This window comes from Podarcis melisellensis, assembly GCF_964234715.1.
Source record: "Podarcis melisellensis genome assembly, chromosome: 1".
Taxonomy (NCBI): domain Eukaryota; kingdom Metazoa; phylum Chordata; class Lepidosauria; order Squamata; family Lacertidae; genus Podarcis; species Podarcis melisellensis.
Genome location: NC_138528.1, coordinates 3,301,520 through 3,323,283, shown reverse-complemented (window position 1 = coordinate 3,323,283; position 21,764 = coordinate 3,301,520). Strand labels below are relative to the sequence as shown.

Sequence of the window (21,764 nt, the reverse complement as noted above, 5' to 3'; positions counted from 1 at the left end):
AGTCCCATGGACTGCAAGAAGATCCAACCGATCCATTCTGAAGGAAATCAGCCCTGAGTGCTCACTGGAAGGACAGATCCTGAAGCTGAGGCTCCAAGACTTTGGCCACCTCATGAGAAGAGAAGACTCCCTGGAAAAGACCCTGATGTTGGGAAAGATGGAGGACACAAGGAGAAGGGGACGACGGAGGACGAGATGGTGGGACAGTGTTCTTGAAGCTACCAGCATGAGTCTGACCAAACTGCAGGAGGCAGTGGAGGACAGAAGTGCTTGGCGTGCTCTGGTCCATGGGGTCACGAAGAGTCGGACACAACTAAATGACTAAACAACAACAACCATTTGGAGGCCAATTGACACCTTTAGACAGACAAAATGGAATTGCCCAGTGCTTTCTTTATCATGCCTCCTTCTCTCTCTCTCTCTTTTAAGTATATCTTTATTGATTTAAAATAAATACATTTATGGGAAGACAGACAAACGAACAAAAAAACACACAAACGTACAATTAAACAAACAAATAATGAAGAAGTCAAACAACCACAATATAAGAAACAACAAAATTAGTATAACTAACATCATTTATACTCCCGATACTGAAATCAATTATAAAACTTATAAAGAAAGAAATTAAAAATGACTTCCAATTAATCTCACTGTGCTTTATCTATCAATTACCTTATACCGCACAGTTGCATATTTCTTATTTAGTCTCTTTTTATATCATGCCTCCTTCTCAACAGCGTTTTTGCTCCGAGAATCAAGTAAACCACAGACTCCAGCCAAACCACAACCTGTGTTTCTTTTTTTAACAATAATTTCTTATTGTTTTACAACACCAATATACAGTTTTATCCAACTTTTAACAAACAAATTCTCTCTTTTTGGATTTCCTTCAGCTTCTCTGACAATCATCCATCTTTACCTCTTAATTACGCATTCCTTCTCTTTAGAATCATAGAATCATAGAGTTGGAAGAGACCACAAGGGCCACTGAGTCCAACCCCTTGCCAAGCAGGAAACACCATCAGAGCACTCCTGACATATGGTTGTCAAGCCTCTGCTTCAAGACCTCCAAAGAAGGAGACTCCACCACACTCCTTGGCAGCAAATTCCACTGTCGAACAGCTCTTACTGGCAGGAAGTTCTTCCTAATGTTTAGGTGGAATCTTCTTTCTTGTAGTTTGGATCCATTGCTCCGTGTCCGCTTCTCTGGAGCAGCAGAAAACAACCTTTCTCCCTCCTCTATGTGACATCCTTTTATATATTTGAACATGGCTATCATATCACCCCTTAACCTCCTCTTCTCCAGGCTAAAGATGCCCAGCTCCCTTAGCCGTTCCTCATAAGGCATCGTTTCCAGGCCTTTGACCATTTTGGTTGCCCTCCTCTGGACACGTTCCAGTTTTTCAGTGTCCTTCTTGAACTGTGGTGCCCAGAACTGGACACAGTACTCCAGGTGAGGTCTGACCAGAGTATTGTTGTTAGTCTTCCCTCCTACATCTATTATTTTTGACAATACATCTCAAATTTCACAGTGCTCCTTTAAATCCCACTAACGTTGTTTGCACATCACATGTATTTTTCAGATATTCTACAAATTTCCCCCAGTCTTCAATGAACTTTTGGTCCTTAAGATATCTAATTTTCCCAGTTAGCTTATCCAATTCTGCATAGTCTGTCAGTTTCAATCTCCACAACCTGTGTTTCAGGGAGAGAGGGGTTCAGACCTGGACCTGCCGTCTGGGGTGCTGCCATCGTGAAAAGAACTGCATTTAAATGATTTTCGTTTTAAATCTTCCGGAACAGGGCAGAAAAAAAGTCCCATACATGCTGCAAATTCCTGAGATGTTGGACTGGACAAGTACGACATTTTAAAAAACAACCACCATCCTGGGGGACACATGGTTTTTGGATTCCCCATGGATGAGACCCCATCTCTGGGGGAACAGGGCCAAGGGTGGTCCTGTGCAAACGGTTGCCAGGGGGTCTCCTTCACTGCCTGCAGTATGCGGGCAATAAACCGTCTCCTAAAAGTCACACTGGGGCAGCTGCTGCTACTTTCACTGGTTCCGGCGCCAGCGAGATCCCTTTCCCCTTTCATTTGTCATTTTTATCACCCAGTTTTTCTCCGCATGATGATTTCAGACTTGCTGATTCTGTTCACAAGAAAAGTTTTAAAAGTTGTGTCAGCTTCTTCTCTGAGCTTCCTTACTTTGGGACCTTCTGCATTCAAAGCAAGTTTTCTGACACTAAATTACGGCCAATCTCTGTGTGTGAACAGAGGATGCTGCGTTATACAAAGCCAGACTGTTTGTCCACCTAGCTCAGTGTTGTCGACTGGTGTTGACTGGCAGTCGCTCACCAGGTTTCCAGACTAACTTTTGCCCCAAACCTACGTGGAGAGATACTAGCGTTGTCGGTGCATAGTTAAACTATGGAACTCACTGCCACAGGAGTCAGTCCTGGCCACTAACCTAGAAGGCTTTAAAAAAGAGAATTAGGCAAATTCACGGAGCAGAAAAAGGCTATTGATGGCTATGAGCTATGCTGGCTCTGCTCGGCCTCCATACTTGGGGGCAGCAATGCATTTGAATACCAGTTTCTGGAAAGCCCTGTCCTGCAGCAGAGAGTTCCAAAGGTCCCTTGCACATTGCGCAAGACAGCTCTGTTTATTTCCAACACACATGAGCACATGTTCAGTGAGTGGCTACTAGCCACAATGGCTAGGCTCTCCCTCCACAGTCAAAGGCAGCAATGGTTCCAAATACCAGACGCCGGAAACCCAGGAAGGGAAAGATGGTTCTTGCACTTGAATCCTGTTTGTGGGTTTCCCATAATAGACATCTGGTTGGCCAGTAGGAGAACAGGATGCTGGACTTGATGGGCCTGGGCCTGATCCAGCACGGCTCATCGCAGGTATTGCAGTTTCCTGCTTAGAGGTGTTTTGTTGTTGTTGAGTGGGTCTGTGAATTATGTTAAGTAACATAAAATCCTCCTTCATGGACAGGTCATAGTGGAGAGTTTTGACGAAAAAGCAGAGACATCACCTTGCCGACAAAAGTCCGTATAGTTAAAGCTATGGTTTTCCCAGTAGTGATGTATGGAAGTGAGAGCTGGACCATAAAGAAGGCTGATTGCCGAAGAATTGATGCTTTTGAATTCTGGTGCTGGAAGAAACTCTTGAGAGTCCCATGGACTGCAAGAAGATCAAACCGATCCATTCTGAAGGAAATCAGCCCTGAGCGCTCACTGGAAGGACAGATCCTAAAGTTGAGGCTCCAAGATTTTGGGAAAGATGGAGGGCACAAGGAGAAGGGGACGACAGAGGACAAGATGGTTGGACAGTGTTCTCGAAGCTACCAGCATGAGTTTGACCAAACAGCGGGGGGCAGTGGAAGACAGGAGTGCCTGGCGTGCTCTGGCCCATGGGGTCACGAAGAGGCGGACACGACTAAACAACTAAACAACAAAACCCTAGTGCGGGAATACAATCTTCCCTTTGCTGATGGACTTAGGTCAAGTGGTTGTGGAATTTCAAGCTCTTTCATCCTTCTCCTCTTTTTAATTCTCTTTGCAGAGTTCCGGAGCACCTCGTGAAAAGCATCACTTGGCAGACCCTCCAAGCAGTGAACTTTTGCCACAAGCACAACGTAAGTCTTGCCGTCAGCACAACCGACCTGCAATTCCATTTCCCCTACCGTCTGTCCTCCCTAACCCTATTTACGTAGGCTGCAAGCGCTGGCGTCACTCTGCAAGCGATCAGATCATACCTCTGGCCAGAGCAACCTGCCCACCCGCTTGCAGCCCCCTGGGGTGCGAAGGAAGGGAGAAGAAAGGGGTGGGGCCTGCTAGAGATAGGGGAGAAAGTTGGCACTTTGCATTTAAAGGGGGGGGTTACCTAAATCACACATTCCAAAATATTCGCAGACGGAAGCAGATGCCCTTTGAACTTTGCACTTCTCTGAAACCTTGCAGTGCAGCTCTTCGGCCAAGTATTTTGTGCAAAATGCAGATACTAGGATAAAGCCTTCATAAAAATGCACATATTATTTTAAAAAGTATGCAAAAGTGCATTGTTTTAGCAGGGGGTTGCTTTGCAAAACTTAGCATGTTGGGCAGAATTGCTTGCAAACTTGTGTATATTAGAAACCCACACCAGAATGCTGATGAATTCTCATGAGGATGGTGTTGTTGTTTTAAAACAACAACCACAAACTGTTCTGGGAATGTGGAGAACAAAACTTAGGATTCTTTGAATATTGTACACCACCTTGATATTTTATGATATGGCAGGACAGACTGCCTCTATAAATAAATACTTTTCTCATATGTTAGTTACAGGGGGGGAAACTATTACAGTGTGAAATGTTTCTGTTTATTACCATTTTTCTCCCCCCCCCTACAAATAAATGTGGGCTTTTCAAAATAATAATAATAATAATAATAGGCAGGCCCAGATTGCCTCAAAGGCCAGATCCTAACTGGGGCTCCCCATTTGCTACACTCCAATTTTAAATAAGGTGAAGCCTCTAGTTTTCTACTTGATTGTCACATTGACAGCTCTTCCTTTGCTTCCAGTGCATCCACCGAGACGTGAAGCCAGAGAACATCCTCATAACCAAGCATTTTGTCATCAAACTCTGTGACTTTGGCTTTGCTCGCATCCTCAGTAAGTGCCTTGATTTCTCGCTACAATTTCTGTCTCTCTATCTGCTAAGCAGCTGGGCATGGCTTTCCCTGCATCTACTTTCCCTATATAATCCTTGGAATGTATTAACAAAATTCAGCAAAGGAGGAATATATGGGGGAAGGGAGGAGCTCCTCTGGCGCCCTTGACCCTTCAGGGCTATTGTTGGATAGATCACCCTTTGTGTGTGTTTCTCAACTCCTGCTCCCACCCTCCCTTATCCAGCTGGGCCCAGCGATTACTACACAGACTATGTGGCCACTCGGTGGTACCGGTCTCCCGAGCTGCTCGTGGGGGACACCCAGTATGGCCCCCCCGTGGACGTCTGGGCCATCGGCTGCGTCTTTGCAGAGCTGCTGTCCGGCATCCCTCTGTGGCCGGGGAAATCGGATGTGGACCAGCTTTACCTGATCAGAAGGACGTTGGGTAAGTCCTTGAGAGGTGCCAAGGAAACAGAGAGGCGTCTTTCTTGACTGCAGCTGGCTACAATCTGTCTCACTCTCCTCTCCGTGGTAATTGCCGTGGAAGGTAGTGGAACTATAGCAGAACAAAATGCAATTATGGCATTCGTTTCCATTTGCAAATGGATTTTCGCCGGAAGCAAATAGCCGAGAAAAGAGAACCAAACATGCATTATATTCCACTATGGCTCCAGAAGAGGGTTTTATGGTCATGCGAAACGTAACACGGAGGGTATGGTCGTGAGTGTCAGTTTGCATTTCTTAGTGCAGAAAGTATTGATCTGATGTGTAGAGATCTTTCCTATTCTACTTAATTCAAGAGGCTTCCGGAAGCTTCTCTGTGTGAGAGAAGCAGGCGGAAAGTTCATGATTGTTTGGGTTATATACCTTCAGAGAAAGTGAGTACAGCTGGTTAAAACTGGTTCTCCTATCTCTTTATAAAAGTAAGGCCAGAAGGAGCCTTAGTTTCACGTTCTTTTTCTGTCTCTCTTTTCTGGTAGTATGCTGAGTGTTAAGGTTTAGACTTATTATAAGTTAAGTAACTGTAAGCTTGTTAAGTCTGCTGCAACTGAATTTCTTAGGGACAGTGCCAGTCCTGAATGTATTGGATTTGTGACCATTATGTTCATTTGCCTTCAGTAGCAGTAAAAGCTCTGCTGGATGAAATTGCCTCTGGTCTATTTTGGGGGAATCCTGCAATGGGTTCAAGTTTTCACTCTGCTAACTATACATTGAAATCGAGTCTGGATCACGAAACATAACACTGAAGGACTGACAGTGAGCCCGAAATACACTGCCCTGGGAATGTAGCCTGAGGTGTCCCCCGCGTGGCCCATTTGGAATATCTCCTGCACAGTCCCCACTATAAAGCACAGGACTTGCACACTGTTTTGAGAGAGACAGGTTGGCCAGGGAGAAGACTGTTGGAAAGGGTGCATGGAAGTGTAGGACACCCGTGGAAGATGGAGAAGCCAGCCTCCTTCCCTCTTCATCAGGCTGAGCAGCAACTGCCCAGTTGCCTTAGCATTTGGGTTTTCACAGTGCAGGCTAATAATGAGCCAAGTGGGAATGGAGCTGGGGATCAGAGGTGGCTTCTTCCATCCAAGGACATCAGCACGGCAATAGAGGATACCGTATTTTTCGCTCTATAAGACACACTTTTTCCCTCCTAAAAGGGGGAAATGTGTGTGCGTCTTAGGGGGCGAATGCAGGCTGCGCAGCTATCCCAGAAGCCAGAACAGCGAAAGGGAGCGCTGTGCAGACTGCGTAGACTGATTTCTTTGCCCCCAACGGTTCAGGACCTGCTTTCGGACAGGAATGATCAAATTACTTTAATAGTGGCTGAATTTTTGAGTGCTGTCCATGTAGAAAGACCGGGTCATTATAAAGATAATTAAAAAGGTAAAGGTAAAGGTACCCCTGCCCGTACGGGCCACTCTTGACAGACTCTGGGGTTGTGCGCCCATCTCACTTAAGAGGCCAGGGGCCAGCGCTGTCCGGAGACACTTCCGGGTCACGTGGCCAGCGTGACAAAGCTGCATCTGGCGAGCCAGAGCCGCACACGGAAACGCCGTTTACCTTCCCGCTGGTAAGCGGTCCCTATTTATCTACTTGCACCCGAGGGTGCTTTCGAACTGCTAGGTTGGCAGGCGCTGGGACCGAGCAGCGGGAGCGCACCCCGCCGCAGGGATTCGAACCGCCGACCTTTCGATCGGCAAGCCCTAGGCGCTGAGGCTTTTACCCACAGCGCCACCCGCGTCCTACTAATAAAGAGAATTAGTGGTTCTTAATTGATGGGTGATGTGGTAGTGTTGTATTGTATTATATGCAAATTGATTTTCTCTGGAGTTAAAGATCTGACCGGGACAAACCTTCTTATGTTGAGCTCGTATTTTGCACCATTTGTATATGGTGTCTGTTTGATAATGTGTGGTTTGCTATGCCTAATAAAGGACTAAGCCGCTTCTGGCAAAAAAAATAGAGGATAGACTGGTGGTGGGGCAGTTTATGGCCAAGCCATTCCTCCCACCAGGTGTGGAGAAGGGGAATTTGCTTCTGGGCTGAAAGGCAGTTTTGCGGTCTCCTGCAAAGATCCATCTTGGACTGCACTTTGCAAGCCCCCAGCCATCAGCTGGTTGCAGGAGCTTTCATAAGATGAATTCCCCACCTCTGGCCCAAACTGATTTTTGCATCGCAGCAAGGATCCAGCAAATGGATCTTTTAAAAAGCTGGGAATTAGGGGAGATCCACTTGTGGGACTGAAAGCTTGTTTAGTGCTATTTGTGTCTTCCTTAGAAACAGGAAGGATTTTAGAAAAAAGGATGATGGGATGTGGCAGAGGAAATGTGTAGGAATGCCTGTTTTGGGCTAAGGTGCAAGTTTGGGGCTGGTTGCTTTGGCGGCGATGCTTCTGCGTAAACATATGTGGTTCGTCTTGCACCCCACGTAGAGCAATTGCCCCCCCCCCAAGATACTAAGATACTCCTGCTGCCAGCAGGAATGTTTGAATTTATTTGTTTGTTTCATGAAATTATATGCTGCTTTATTGCGGAAAGAAACCCCTAGAAGTTGTTTACAAACAAGGTAAAGCAGTAGACCTGTCAATAAAGAAAATGAACGACAATAAGTTAAGACGTTCAGGGAATAAGTTGTAAGAGCAACAGACTAAAAACGGATTAAGACTCGCCTCCGCTTTCTAAACTTCTGGGCAGGCAGGTCTGAACAAGGATGTTTCTAGCAGGTGCCGAAAAGAGCCCAGTGAAGGCGCCTGCCTGATATCATGAGGCAGGGGGTTCCAAAGTTTAGGTGCTGCCACACTAAAAGACTGAGTTATTGGAAATGCAGAACAAATGCGGATTTGAGTGTGATTCAATTTCCTTCTTCTCCAAAGGGGACCTCATTCCCAGGCACCAGCAAGTCTTCAGCACAAACCAGTTCTTCAGCGGGGTGAGAGTTCCAGACCCAGAAAGCATGGTGAGAATGCCCCCCCCCCGCCTTGCACAAGTCCTGCTGCAAACAAGACACAGGAGGCTCCTCCGCTTCCTAGGCTTTTAAGGCCTTTTGCGTCTCCAGGCAAAGGATTGCTTTTTTGTTTTCGGCTGCTTGGAGATGAGGTCCATTGTCCGGGAACTAGCGACCAGCTCAATGGAATGGCTGCTCCTGGATGTGGTTTCGGAGACACGTAGACGCTGGCAATTGGGACGTCTGCGCCCGCATTTCAGTGGTTGGGAGGGAAGGATCACTCTTGGAAACGGAGAAGAAAATTGAAGGTCTCCAGGTCCAAAGGGGCAAGATTGGCGCGTCTGCTTTCTGACCTGTCCAGGGAACGAGTTCTTCTTCAAATATAGAACTATAGCTGCTCTGAGACCGGCTTTGGCTGGGGGGGGGGATATAAATAAAGTTATTATTACTGTATTTTTCACTCTATAAGACGCACCAGACCACAAGACGCACCTAGTTTTTGGAGGAGGAAAACAAGGGAAAAAATATTCTGAATCTCAGAAGCCAGAACAGCAAGAGGGATCGCTGCGCAGTGAAAGCAGCAATCCCTCTTGCTGTTCTGGCTTCTGGGATAGCTGTGCAGCCTGCAGACGCACACACATTTCCCCTTACTTTTTAGGAGGGGAAAAGTGAGTCTTATAGAGCAAAAAATAAGGTATTATTATTATTATTATTATTATTATTATTATTATTATTATTGAAATATAAACATGAAAGGGGGGAGGGAACCCCTAAGCCGATGATGCTCATTATTTTGTCCTCCTTTTCCCCCCAGGAGCCTCTAGAAATGAAATTCCCAGGCATTTCCTACTCGGCCCTCGGACTCATGAAGGTGAGCAAGTACTGTAGGTGTTTGATGCTTTAATGGGCTGTTTTGCATGCAGAAGGTCTCAGATTCAGTCCCCAACAGCGGGACGAGATTTCAGGCTTACTATCCACATTAAAATGCACTAACATTTTGAGACGGCTCTTTTGCCTTCATCCCTGCTTAACCTTCTTTACTGAAACCCAGTTTAGCAAGTTTAACCATCCATTTCCATTTTATTTGCCTAGCGCTCATTGGAGGGGGCCATTTGGAACTCGCTGCTTGGCACGCCAGTTCCGCTGCCAGCTTGCAATTAAGTTGATGATTGACCAAGCCCTCGGCAGTCTTTTTCCATTTCTTTTTTATATAAGCAAACCAGGAAAGGGGAGTAAACAACTTGGAACGAAGCATGCACAGAGCGGAGTGTTTCTGCTCAGACGCTCCATTTCAACCGTCTCCCAATTTCCCTCTCCCTTCTCCCCCAAAGTCAGCTCACATTCTATGCCCACTAAGTACTGCTGGGTTCGGGGGGGGGATGTTTGTGCACCCCTGGGCTGTTTCCCTTCCCTTTTTTTGTCAGCTCTGCAAACCCCTGCAAGCCCACAGAAAAAGTCCTGAAACCATTTTGTCCCTCCCAAATTGACCTCAAATATTTCTCTGCAAGGTCGAAGGAAAATGGAGAAGCCTCCCCATTTTCTTTTTGTTCACAAATCCTGTCTTAAGGGTATGTCTGTGTATGAATAGAGTGAGACCTGGCTCAGGAACTAAGTATTTGTCATTACAAAAGACTGGCCAGGTTCCCCAGGGTATCCAATCAAGTAACCATTAACAGGTAAAATGCCAGAAAAGAGATAAGCAATGCACTCAGATTTCTGTTGTAGACCGCCTTTTCTGTAATGTAGGTATGATGTTTCTGGGGGGGGGGGGTTTTGAGCTACACCCCTTCTGTGATGTATGTATGATGTGTCTAGGGTGGTCTTGGACTACAGGGCGGGCAATTTAAAATGTCTATATAAGGGCGGACACACCTTTGTTCGGGGTCCTCCTCCTTTCCTGCGTGTGGGGGGAGACCCTGTTGCAACAGTTCAATCAGGCTTACTAGCTGCTTTGCTTCTCAATATTCTCTGGTTCACCTCTGTTCTTTTCTCTGACCGATGGAGAACCTACAAAGGACTCTATAAGGGCTCTTGTGTCCCCCATAAGGGAATAAGGGCAGATTTTTGTTTATTACACCATGGTGGCATCTGGTTGGCCAAGGTGAGATCAGGATTTAGGACAAGGTGGTGGTCCACTGGTCTGACCCTGCAGGGCTGTTCTTACATTCTTAATATAGGAAGCTGCCTTATAGTGGGAGATGTGATCAGTCCATCTGCCTCAGCAATGCCTGGGAATTCAGGCAGCCGACATTCCCAGGCCGGATTTGAACCCAGAACCTTCTGTGTGAGGAAGCAGGCACTGTTGCCACTGAGCCACGCTTGACTTGTGTCTGCATCCTCCAGACTCTTTGCTTTTTTCCCTTATCGCAGGGCTGCCTTCACATGGATCCTGCAGAAAGGCTTACTTGTGAGCAGCTCCTGCAGCACCCGTACTTCGACAGCGTCCGAGAGGTTGAGCTGGGGAGGGAGCGAGAGAGATCCCTCACACGGAAGCCAAATCGGCCCACGCGGAAGCACATCCCCGGGGTAAGAGGCTGCTCAGATATTTCAGGGGTCTCAGGGATAAAATTTCACGGCAGCCAGGAACACCCTCCTGCTACAGGCCACCCCAGTCCCTGCTGAGCCCTGCACAGGATCCCCAGATGTCTTGACCCTCAGCTCCATCCGGTACGCAGGATGAGACCCTCCCTGCCCGCAGACTGTCTTGCCAGAGTGGTGCATGCTCTGGTTATCTCCCGCTTGGACTACTGCAATGCGCTGTACGTGGGGCTACCTTTGAAGGTGACCCAGAAACTGCAACTAATCCAGAATGCGGCAGCTAGACTGGTGACTGGGAGCAGCCAAGACCACATAACACCGGTCTTGAAAGACCTACACTGGCTCCCAGTACGTTTCTGAGCACAATTCAAAGTGTTGGTGTTGACCTTTAAAGCCCTAAACGGCCTCGGCCCAGTATACCTGAAGGAGCGTCTCCACCCCCATCGTTCTACCTGGACACTGAGGTCCAGCACCGAGGGCCTTCTGGCAGTTCCCTCACTGCGAGAAGCCAAGTTACAGGGAACCAGGCAGAGGGCCTTCTCAGTGGTGGCGCCCGCCCTGTGGAACGCCCTCCCACCAGATGTCAAAGAAGTAAACAACTATCTGACGTTTAGAAGACATCTGAAGGCCGCCCTGTTTAGGGAAGTTTTTAATGACTGATGTTTTAATGTATTTCTAATCTTTTGTTGGAAGCCGCCCAGAGTGGGCAGGGTATAATATATTATTATTATTATTATTATTATTATTATTATTATTATTATTATTATTTGGGCCTGTGCTCCTTTGGACAATTGAATATGTGGCGGTTTCTTAATGGCCCTGGCTTGGCCAGGTCCTTTTGCACAGGATAGCCCAGGAATTCCTCTGCAGCTGGCATTTCTCCCTTTATATCCCAAATAATCAAAATCTGCAATTTATTAATTTCTAGGGTTTAGGGGGGTCCCAGCCTCAAAACTATAGTGATACTTTTACCGGCATGGGTGGTGCCAGAGGTCAGCAGGACTGGGTCTGGACTAGATGACCCTTGTGGTAACTCCCAATTCTACGATTCTAATTTACAAACCTGGGGCCAGGATACTGCATGGATTGACCCCTTCTATCCCAGCTTGATCCGTGAGATCTTCTACAGGAGCTCCTTTGGTCATTCCCCACGTTGGTGAGGCTCATTTCACAACAACAATAAACAGAGCCTTTAGTTATTGTCCCAGTCCTGTGGAACTCCCTGCCAACAACAGAGACTCAGGCGAGGACAATTCAGGGGCCAGGAGAAAGCAATCTTTGAACAAGCCTTTGGCTGATTAAACAATGTATGGCCTTTTAAATGTGTCTTGGAAGCTTTCGCTTTCTTGATATTATTCAATGTATCTTGTGCTTTTAAGTTGTAAGCTAGCCTGTGATCTTCAAATGAACATACATTTTTATTATTAAGCAGGTGTCGTCTGTGCCAAACGTTGGACACCTACTGAAAATTTTTCTATTTTGTCAGGCCTGTGTTTAATAATGCATCTTTCAACAATAATGCTTCTTTCCACCTTTTTTGTTATATGGTTTTATTGAATGGTTCTATTGTCGTAAACCACTTTGATTTTTTTAATGTATAGTGGTATACAGCTATTTTTTTCAAAAAATAAATTCAAGACCAGCACCGCCAAAAAGGGGTGGAGGCAGCCCCCAGCTGCCCATTCACCTTTGTGTCATTTTCAGAACAGTTTGCATTGCTGTCCTTTGCTAAACTGAAAACTGCCTGCAACTTACTCTTTATTCTCTCTTCTTAGTTACAGTACCTGCCCCAGTTAACCAGCAGCAACATTCTACCTGCTTTGGATAACAAGAAGTACTATTGCAGCACAAGGAAACTGAACTACCGTTTCCCAAACATCTAAAAAAAATTAAAGTGTGGGTGTCACGGCTAAGCCGGATTAACCGCGGACAGCCTTAGCGCATTCCCAGCCTTGAAGTGAGCTTGAACGGAGAAAGGGGATATATTCTGTTGGTGCACAATGGAGCGAGCCGTGAAATGACCGTGTTAAGAATGGCAAAGCTTTAGAAAGAAAATCTCTGCTCCGAGAGACAAGAGAGTCGGCTGAAGGTCTGGAACTTCTTGTGACTCGGCAGAAAATGCATCTCTCTGGGACTTTGGGGGGTGGGTTGGGGGCAGAATAATTGTGATTGCATCAGTTCAGGGTTCTCAAGAGCTCATCCTGTGTACTGTGTGGGTCTGCTGCCTGTTTGGGAGCAGATGGAGTGGAAGCGGAGGGTGGGTGGGATCCAGCTATGCCAAACACATTTAATTCACAAAATCCCATGGTGTCAAAGAAGAAGGGAGAACGTCTGTTCTCATGTGCATTTGTAGTTAATAGCAAAGGCTGGTTGATCCTGCAAGACGCAGTCAAAGATGCGAAGAACTCCGATTCTGTGAAATCTTGCATCAAACACAGATCTCCCAGCAGGGTGGTTAGAAATCAACGTCTTTCCTCTGCTTTTAAACTTGTAAATTTCTGTTTGTCTCTTTGAATGATACTTCCTAAAAATAATAATACCCTGGGTTAAAATGAAACCTCCATGTAAGAAGCAAGCATGTTTGCCGAAATATAGGATTCGGTTCCAAGAGATGGAGACGCGTTATCGCACATTAATAGGACCGGGGGGGTGGGAACCCTGACTTTTGAATTCTTTCGTTAGAAATTATACAATTAGTCATGCTTGTATTTATTATTGCGAGTTTGCTGCTGGACCCTAGAGATGCTCAATTGCCCACATGGTGATCTGACACTCCCAATCTTATGCCCTTCAACTAACCTTGCCCTGCAAATCCTTCAGTTCTTGGAGTATCTGGTACTCTGTAAACCCAAGCAGGATGCGGCCCTTCTATTTTCCATCTCCTGGAGAAACACTGCTTTGTCCAGTCCTTGCTGCAGAAACTCTGTGGATACACACTGGTCCTCTGGATGTTCAGAAACTCCCATCAGCTCTATGCAGAATGGCCAATGGCCAGGGGTCTTGGCAGTTGTGGCCCCAACATCTGGCGAGCCACAGATTTTACCATCCCAGCTGCATGCTTACTTGGAAAGCCCTACTTTGTTATTTCTCTAGTATCCTTGGATAGAGAACAGCAACAACAAAAAAGAAATCTGACTGTGAATAGACACAATTCTGGGCTGTATAGCCAAAGGTTTTTGGATAATTCACAAAGGTTCTCTGTGCGGTTGCGTTATAATTGCTTTAGCAACCAGGTATCACGCATGCTCGTTCAGGGAAGAAATGCAAAATTCTCTTTTCCTTGTGATCTAGATCAAGGGTCAGTGAACTTTTTCAGCAGGGGGCCGGCCCACTGTCCCTCAGACCTTGTGGGGGGCCAGACTACATTTTGAAAAAAATAATAATGAATGAATTCCTGTGCCCCACAAATAACCCAGAGGTGCATTTTAAGTAAAAGCACACATTCTACTCATGTAAAAACACACTGATTCCCGGACCTTCCGCGGGCCGGATTGAGAAGGCGACTGGGCCGGATCCAGCCCCCAAGCCTTTGTTTGCCTACCCATGATCTAGATTCATTTGAACAGATGGGTGGAATTCACCTTCTCCTCCAGGCTTCGCTCCTGCCTCATCTACAAAAGGCAGACTGTGATTAGGGGGTTTCTTCTTCCAGGGCTGCGGTCGTACATAAGGAGAGTGCCATGGCTGCCTTGGCAACGACACCCTCTCCAACAGACAGGTCCAGCTGGAAGAAATGTGTACCTATGTGTTGTGTTTCCAAGATCAGCTCGCTGCAAAATCCGCTGGTTATCGGAGCTGCTCCATAGAAGCTGTAGCCAAGTTTTGCTAGGCCATGGTTCTGGCAAATGACTACCAGATTTTGCCTGGTATAAACCAATGTCTGTAACGCTTGCGTAGGAAACAGTAAACTGCATATTACTCTGGAGTTGTTTCTAGTTCATTTCCACCCCACCTACCCCGCTTACATCACTCTGTAAATTGCCATAACCGCCATAATCTCCTTGATGACGTGAGAGCATCAAAGCAAATATTTTTGGTTTGTCTAAGCCAGGCATGGCCAAACTTGGCCCCCCAGATGTATTGGGACTACAATTCCCATCATCCCTGACCACTGGGCCTGTTAGCTGGGGGTGATGGGAGTTGTGGTCCCAAAACATCTGGAGGGCCAAGTTTGGCCATGCCTGGAAGCAGAAGGGAACAGGGGGTTAAGATGACTTTGTATTTTTTTAAAAAAATCTCTGGAAGAAGTACATACCATGTTTTTTGCTCCATAAGACGCACCTAGTTTTTAGAGGGGGAATGCAAGAAAAAAAATTTTTTTTAAGGCTCTGCTCAGCGTTCCCTTTCACGAGCCGCGTGGAGTGTGTGTGCGGCGCTTGCAGGCTTTTCCCCAGGAGGGAGAAGGGCAGCCTGGGGGGCTTTTCCGGGAGGTGGGGGAAGGGACTGAGGGGCTGCCCTCTGTCCCTTCCCCCACCTCCCGCAAAAGCCAGAAAGAGCTGCGCGCTCTTTAAAGGGAGTGCGGCTCTTGCGGGCTTTTCTACGAGGTGGGAGGAGGACAGCCCGTCAGTGATGGGTTGCCCTTTTCCCTCCTCGGGGAAAAGCCCACAAGAGCCGCGTGGAGCATGTGTGCGGCTCTTGGGGGCTTTTCCTGCCTGCATTCGCTGCATAAGATGCACACACATTTCCCCTTACTTTTTAGGAGGGCAAAAGTGCATCTTATGGAGCGAAAAATACGGTAGTTCTCTGTAGGAATCTTTTTGACCTTAGATTGCCCAAACTTCCAGGATTTAGCACCCAAAGTCAACATCTTCAACAAGTTCTTCAGAAAGTCGCCCAGGGCTGTTGTAGTCTTGATTTATGGGGGTGGGGGGAGTAGCTTAAGGACAGATCACACGCCTAGCACTGACCAAGCCGTAGCATCACCTGTTAAGGGATTCCCAAAAGCAGAGGCCTCCCTTGAGAGGCTGGAGAGCGGAGATTCTGCAGAGACAGCAGTGGGCTGAGCAATTCTCCACCTCCACAACTTTCACAGGTTTAAGAAGACTATGAGGCCCAAGTGAGGTGGCAATTCCTTTAATCCAAGTCCAGTTCTAGCTGCAAGCCTGGCAATGATTGCCTGAGGGTCTGAGCAGTGGCTTCCTTCTCTTTTATCCCAGGTAAGTCGCTCAAAAACAAATATTCCAGATTACTGTAAAGAAGAAGAAGAAATATTTAATTTAGCAAAAGCTGCTGACTGCACTGGAAGACAGGCACACATTAAGCCCACTATTCACAGATGCCTTTTATTTTCGTCCAACCAAATTGATATACTGCTTGATTGTAACATAACCTCCAAGTCAGTGGTTCTCAAAGGGTGCAGGAAAGTTCAAGGACAATCAAAGAAGCATTTTAACATTTTAGTGTAGCGCAGGACCAAAATGTTTTTTCATTTGCAGAATATTGATAGACATCTTTTCAAAATGTGAGCAAGAGCATCCCGTGGCCCTGACGGAAATCCTAGTTGCGTTTTCCAACACCAATTTAAAAAACTGATACAGCAGGAGCAAATTCGTATTCTGAAAGTGCGTCTCCCTTGTCCCCTCCAACAATTTGGCTTGGGGGGAAAACGCCTTTCATGGTAGGCAAGGGAAGGAATCTTTGGAGCCTAACTGCAGCAGGGAGAGAGCTCCTGTAAGTCACCTATATTTTCCGTTGGTGGTTGCGAGAACAACAGGGTTCATGATGCAGCAAAAACGCAGGGCTGCCCTTGGCGGCCTTGCCTACCTGAGCTTATGCAGCGCAATGATGCCTTTGTCCGTGACGTTCCCGCAGGAAATGATCCACAGGCGCAGGAGGCTTCTCTGCAGGTTGGGCGTTTGGCTCAGCCGCTGGAGGCACTCATCGTAGATGTACATGCACTTGCAAAGCCGGATTTCCTCAACGTGTTCCAGGCCGTCTGAAACAGGCAGAACGTCAAGGAGGGGGACTTGCAACACACAACCGGCCTGAAGATCTACAGCTTTTGCCCATGCAAGTGATAAAGTCTCCTTGTGGAGACTTCACCACCTGAGAAAGGGCTGGGTCTATGTTCCACAGTGCGACCTCTATAAGCAGGCAGTGATGTAAACCAGCTTTCAACAACCTTTTTGGACCAGTCGTGTACATTTCAAATTTTGTGAGTGCTGGTGGACAGGGGTGTGTGGCATATTGGGAATATTGACGGACCAAGCTGGTTAGAGCCAGTGTGGTGTAGTGGTCAAGAGTGGTAGTCTCGTAATCTGGGGAACAGGGTTCGCGTCTCCGCTCCTCCACATGCAGCTGCTGGGTGACCTTGGGCCAGTCACACTTCTCTAAAGTCTCTCAGCCCCACTCACCTCACAGTGTTTGTTGTGGGGGAGGAAGGGAAAGGAGATTGTGAGCCGCTTTAAGACTCCTGAAGGGGAGTGAAAGGCAGGATATCAAATCCAAACGCTTAGTGTTTCAGCTAATAGGTAAAGGTAAAGGGACCCTTGACCATTAGGTCCAGTCGCCGACGACCCTGGGGTTGCGGCATCTCGCTTTACTGGCCGAGGGAGCCGGCGTACAGCTTCCGGGTCATGTGGCCAGCAGGACTAAGCCGCTTCTGGCGAACCAGAGCAGCGCACAGAAACGCTGTTTACCTTCCCGACAGAGTGGTACCTTTTTATCTACTTGCACTCTGACGTGCTTTCGAACTGCTAGGTTGGCAGGAGCAGGGACCGAGCAACGGGAGCTCACCCCATCACGGGGATTCAAACCGCTGACCTTCTGATCGGCAAGCCCTAGGCTCTGTGGTTTAACCCACAGCGCCACCTGCATCCCTAGTGTTTCAGCTACTTACCCAAATAATCGAATCCCTTGGCCATGATGCAAGATTCTGTGGCATTAATTGACTGTATCTTATATTTCCCTAATGGTCCCGAAGGGAGAGCATTGTAATCTTGCTGCCATTTGTCCAAGCCTTGGTAACGCACGAGTGCCCCGCACCGAAGGAGCCATTCCGAAGCGGCTCTGTCTGGGCCAACGGCCTGGATCCGCTCATAGTCCACCCTGTAAATGAGGAGCAACAGCTACTTTTAAGGACAGTTTTGTTTTTATTATGCAATCCTCTTTTAAAGGCATTCAGGTTGGGTGGCCATTAGCACCTCTTGTTGAAGTGAGTGCCATAGGTTAATGGTGCGCTGGGTGACCCCTTACTTGCTCTGCCTTCTGTTATTGGGCCCTGCTAGGCCTATGTAGTATAAACAAGTGTAAAGTGATTCAAGTCAGAGCAAGCAATAATTTCACATATATGCTTTTGGGGTCTGAAGTGGCAAGTGACCTGGGGTTTGTAGTAGATCGCTCAATGAATATGTCAACTCAGTGTGTGGCAGCCGTAAAAAAAGACCATTCCATGCCTAGAGATCATTAAAGGTAAAGGACCCCTGGATGGTTAAATCCAGTCAAAGGCGACCATGGGGTTGTGACGCTCATCTTGCTTTCAGGCTGAGGGAGTCGGCCTTTGTCCACAGCTTTCCAAGACATGTGGCCAGCAGGACTAAACCGCTTCTGGCGCAATGGGACACCGTGACGGAAACCGCAGCACATGGAAACATTGTTTACCTTCCCGCCGGAGTGGTACCTATTTATCTACTTGCACTGGCATGCTTTCAAACTGCTAGGTTGGCAGGAGCTGGGACAGAGCAACAGGAGCTCGCTCCGTCACGGGGATTCGACCCACCGACATTCTGATCGGCAAACCCCAGAGGCTCAGTGGTTTAGAGCACAGCGCCACCCGCATCCCTATCTAGGGATCATTAGGCAAGGAATTGAAAATAAAACTGCCAGCATCCTAATGTTTGGAATACTGTGCAAAGTTCCGATTGTCTCACCTCAAAAAGGATATTGTAGAGTTAGAAACATTTCAGGAAAGGGCAAGCAAAATGATTAAGGGGTTGGAGGGACTCCCCTATAGAGAAAGGCGGCAGCGTTTGGGGCTTTTCAGTTAAGAGAAAATGCAAGAAAGGTGTCACACGATGGAAGTTTACAAAATTATGCATGGCATGGGGAAAGCAGACAGAGAAAAGCTTTTTGCCTTCTCCATCAGTGCTACAACTCAGGGGCATTCAATGAAGCTACATGCTGGAAGATCCAGAGCAGGCAGAAGAAAGGGCTTCTTCACACGGCACGTGGTTAATCTTTGGAACTCCCTGCCACATTAGGCAGCAACGGCCACCAACCTAGAGGGCTTTAAAAGGCAAATGGGTTTCAATTCGCAGTGTCCTTTGTGGGAGCTGATTTAGTTGTTCTGGCCAGCACACTTACTTGTTGAAAACGGCATTAAGCCATCCCCAAAAACTCCTGCCTGTATCCCAGGAGGGCTGCCTCTTTAATAAGCCCGTTCGACGTGTCAAAGCTCCAATCAGCATCATTCAGCTTCTGAAAAAGAAACAGCAGCAGTTTAGCGGATTCCCGCACAAAGAACACACATCAATTGTCGGCAGGTATAAGAGTTACAAATAAAGACAATCTATTAAGGAAGTGATATAAAACACTAATAATAATGATCCTCAGCATTTATAGAACTCGTTTCAAGGATTCAGAAAATTCATAGGTTGTCTCGCTAAATGCTTAGAACAGGTTTGTGCGACAATATAACAACTAAGTGGGAGTCTTTAATATGCCACAAAACAGTACTTTTTGCAGCTGAACTGAGGTTTCCTAGGTTGAATAGATCCAGATTAAAATTTAGGCCCTAATGAAATCAGTGGGACCATGAGCATAGCCAGGTTTTTAGTTTTGGGGGGGGGCCAGAACCACAGTTTTCTATGTATTTGTATTGATTTTTATTTGTTTATGGGGGGGGGGACAGCTGCCTTTCCCTGCCCTTCTCCCCTTGGCCCATGAGTGGGGGATGTTTGCAATGACTTAATCTCACCGGTCTCAAAGGGAACTAGTTGCAATTTGCTAGGTATGGATTTAACCTTTGGGTCCCTTCCAATTCTACCATCCTATATGACTCTAGGCAAAGGATCCCTGCTGCCCTGCAAGGGGCTGGACTAGATTGACTCTCGTGGTCCCTCCCAGCTCTACCATGCCATGCAGACCAGGGCTGGATTTAGGTTTCATGCGGCCCTAAGCTACTGAAGGTAACGGGGCCCTTTATATGTCCAGCTGTCCTTTGCCAACAACAAACTGTCGCTGTGTTTGTGTGTTGAATATATAATAATAATGTTATTGTTTAGTCGTTTAGTCGTGTCTGCCTCTTCATGACCCCCTGGACCAGAGCACGCCAGGCCCTCCTATCTTCCACTGCCTCCCGTAGTTTGGTCAGACTCATGCTGGTAACTTCGAGAACACTGTCCCACCATCTCGCCCTCTGTCATCCCCTTCTCCTTGTGCCCTCCATCTTTCCCAGCATCAGGGTCTTTTCCAGGGAGTCTTCTCTTCTCATGAGGTGACCAAAGTCTTGGAGCCTCAGCTTCACGATTTGTCCTTCCAGTGAGCACTCAGGGCTGATTTCCTTAAGAATGGATAAGTTGGATCTTCTTGCAGTCCACGGGACTCTCAAGAGTCTCCTCCAGCACCAGAATTCAAAAGCATCCATTCTTCGGCGATCAACCTTCTTTATGGTCCATCTCTCACTAATAATAATAATTTATTATTTGTACCCCACTCATCTGGCTGGGTTTCCCCAGGCACTCTGGGCAGCTTCCAAAAAAATATTAAAATACTGTAATACATCAAACATTAAAAGCTTCCCTAAACAGGGCTGCCTTCAGATGTCTTCTAAAAGTCTGGTAGTTGTTGTTCTCTTTGACATCTGATGGGAGGGCGTTCCACAGGGCGGGTGCCACCACCGAGAAGACCCTCTGCCTGGTTCCCTGTAACTTGGCTTCTCGCAGCGAGGGAACTGCCAGAAGGCCCTCGGAGCTGGACCTCGGTGTCCAGTATATATATGCTATATATGCAGTAACTTATGGACCTAATCGGAATCTAAAGCCAATTGCATGCAACAAAATATGTATTTTATCAAAGTAATTGTTGAACTGAAATACAGTTTAGAAGAAGTATTTTAATCGTGATTTTTTTTCTCACACCCCCCCAGAGTAGGGCCCTAAGCTACAGCTTGTTGTTTAGCTTATACATAAACCCGGCACTGACAGACTGGTAACAGCAAACAACGCAGGTCACTTTGCAAGATGCAAGTCGCTTTGGGCTGCCTTGGGCAAGACAAAATAGCAATAGCAATAATGATATGATGGTGGTGGTGGACGTGTCCTGGGAAAAGAGGACATATGGCAGCAGCAGCAGCAACTTGCATAAACAACAACAATTTGCATAAATGACATTTCTGAACGCAGGTCACTTTGCAAGATGCAAGTTGCTTTGGGCTGCCTTGGGCAAGACAAAATAGCAATAGCAATAATAATACGATGGTGGTGGTGGACATGTCCTGGGAAAAGAGGACATATAGCAGCAGCAACAACAACAACTTGCATAAACAATAACAATTTGCATAAAAGACGTTTCTGTATCTGAAGAAGTGTGCATGCACACGAAAGCTCATACCAAGAACTAACTTAGTTGGTCTTTAAGGTGCTACTGGAAGGAATTTTTTTTGTTTCTGTACCCAGGTCACTTTGCAAGATGCAAGTTGCTTTGGACTGCCTTGGGCAAGACAAAATAATAATAATAATAATAATAATAATAATAATAATAATAATAATATGGTGGTGAATGTGTCCTGGGAAAAGAGGACATAGGGCAGCAGCAGCAACAACAACAACTTGCATAAACAACAACAACAATTTGCATAAACGACGTTTCTGAACGCAGGTCGCTTTGCAAGATGCAAGTCGCTTTGGGCTGCAAGACAAAACAGCAGTAACAACAACAACAACAACAATAATAATACGGTGTTGGTGGGCGTGTCCTGGGAAAAGAGGACACAGGGCAGCATCAGCAGCAACAACAACAACAACAAGTTGCCTAAACAGCAACAATTTGCCTCAAGAGCAACCCCCCCCCTTGCCTGCTCGCCTCCCCCCGGAGCCCCCGGGCGCCTTGCCTCTTTCCCGGCGCTGCAGGCCCTGGTGGCGGGGCGAGGGCGAGGCGAGGCCGCGGCGGCGTGAGGCCCG

At 46.9% G+C, this 21,764-nt stretch overlaps 2 protein-coding genes across 3 annotated transcripts in view; one reads left to right on the top strand and one right to left on the bottom strand.

Moving 5' to 3' along the window:
• The window catches only part of CDKL1 (cyclin dependent kinase like 1), a 30,835-nt gene extending 17,977 nt beyond the window's left edge, over window positions 1-12,858 (top strand). For both annotated transcript variants that reach the window (XM_081914626.1, XM_081914627.1), the window contains exons 5-11: window positions 3,578-3,650; window positions 4,579-4,669; window positions 4,913-5,113; window positions 8,039-8,121; window positions 8,924-8,980; window positions 10,480-10,635; window positions 12,423-12,858. In XM_081914626.1, the coding sequence (XP_081770752.1) occupies window positions 3,578-3,650; window positions 4,579-4,669; window positions 4,913-5,113; window positions 8,039-8,121; window positions 8,924-8,980; window positions 10,480-10,635; window positions 12,423-12,530 (769 nt within the window). In that variant the 3' untranslated portion in view covers window positions 12,531-12,858. The remainder of the gene's footprint in view (window positions 1-3,577; window positions 3,651-4,578; window positions 4,670-4,912; window positions 5,114-8,038; window positions 8,122-8,923; window positions 8,981-10,479; window positions 10,636-12,422) is intronic.
• Window positions 12,859-15,704: 2,846 nt separating this feature from the next.
• Window positions 15,705-21,751, bottom strand: DMAC2L (distal membrane arm assembly component 2 like). Its single transcript, XM_081915800.1, has 5 exons — window positions 21,659-21,751; window positions 18,949-19,062; window positions 17,486-17,694; window positions 16,411-16,582; window positions 15,705-15,835 (listed from the first exon to the last, which is right to left on the bottom strand). Exons 2-5 carry the CDS (start codon window positions 19,053-19,055, stop codon window positions 15,721-15,723), a joined length of 603 nt encoding a protein of 200 aa, XP_081771926.1. The 5' UTR covers window positions 19,056-19,062; window positions 21,659-21,751; the 3' UTR covers window positions 15,705-15,720.
• Between the last annotated feature and the right edge of the window lie 13 nt (window positions 21,752-21,764).

What these genes read in the sequence shown, in the direction of transcription:
- DMAC2L (XM_081915800.1), bottom strand. Translation starts at nt 19,055, where the DNA reads ATGATGCTGATTGGAGCTTTGACACGTCGAACGGGCTTATTAAAGAGG. An exon ending in CTTAATGCCGTTTTCAACAA is followed by an intron (nt 17,695 to 18,948) that starts GTAAGTGTGCTG and finishes CCTCATTTACAG; the next exon opens with GGTGGACTATGAGCGGATCC. An exon ending in ATTGCGCTGCATAAGCTCAG is followed by an intron (nt 15,836 to 16,410) that starts GTAGGCAAGGCC and finishes TCTTCTTTACAG; the next exon opens with TAATCTGGAATATTTGTTTT.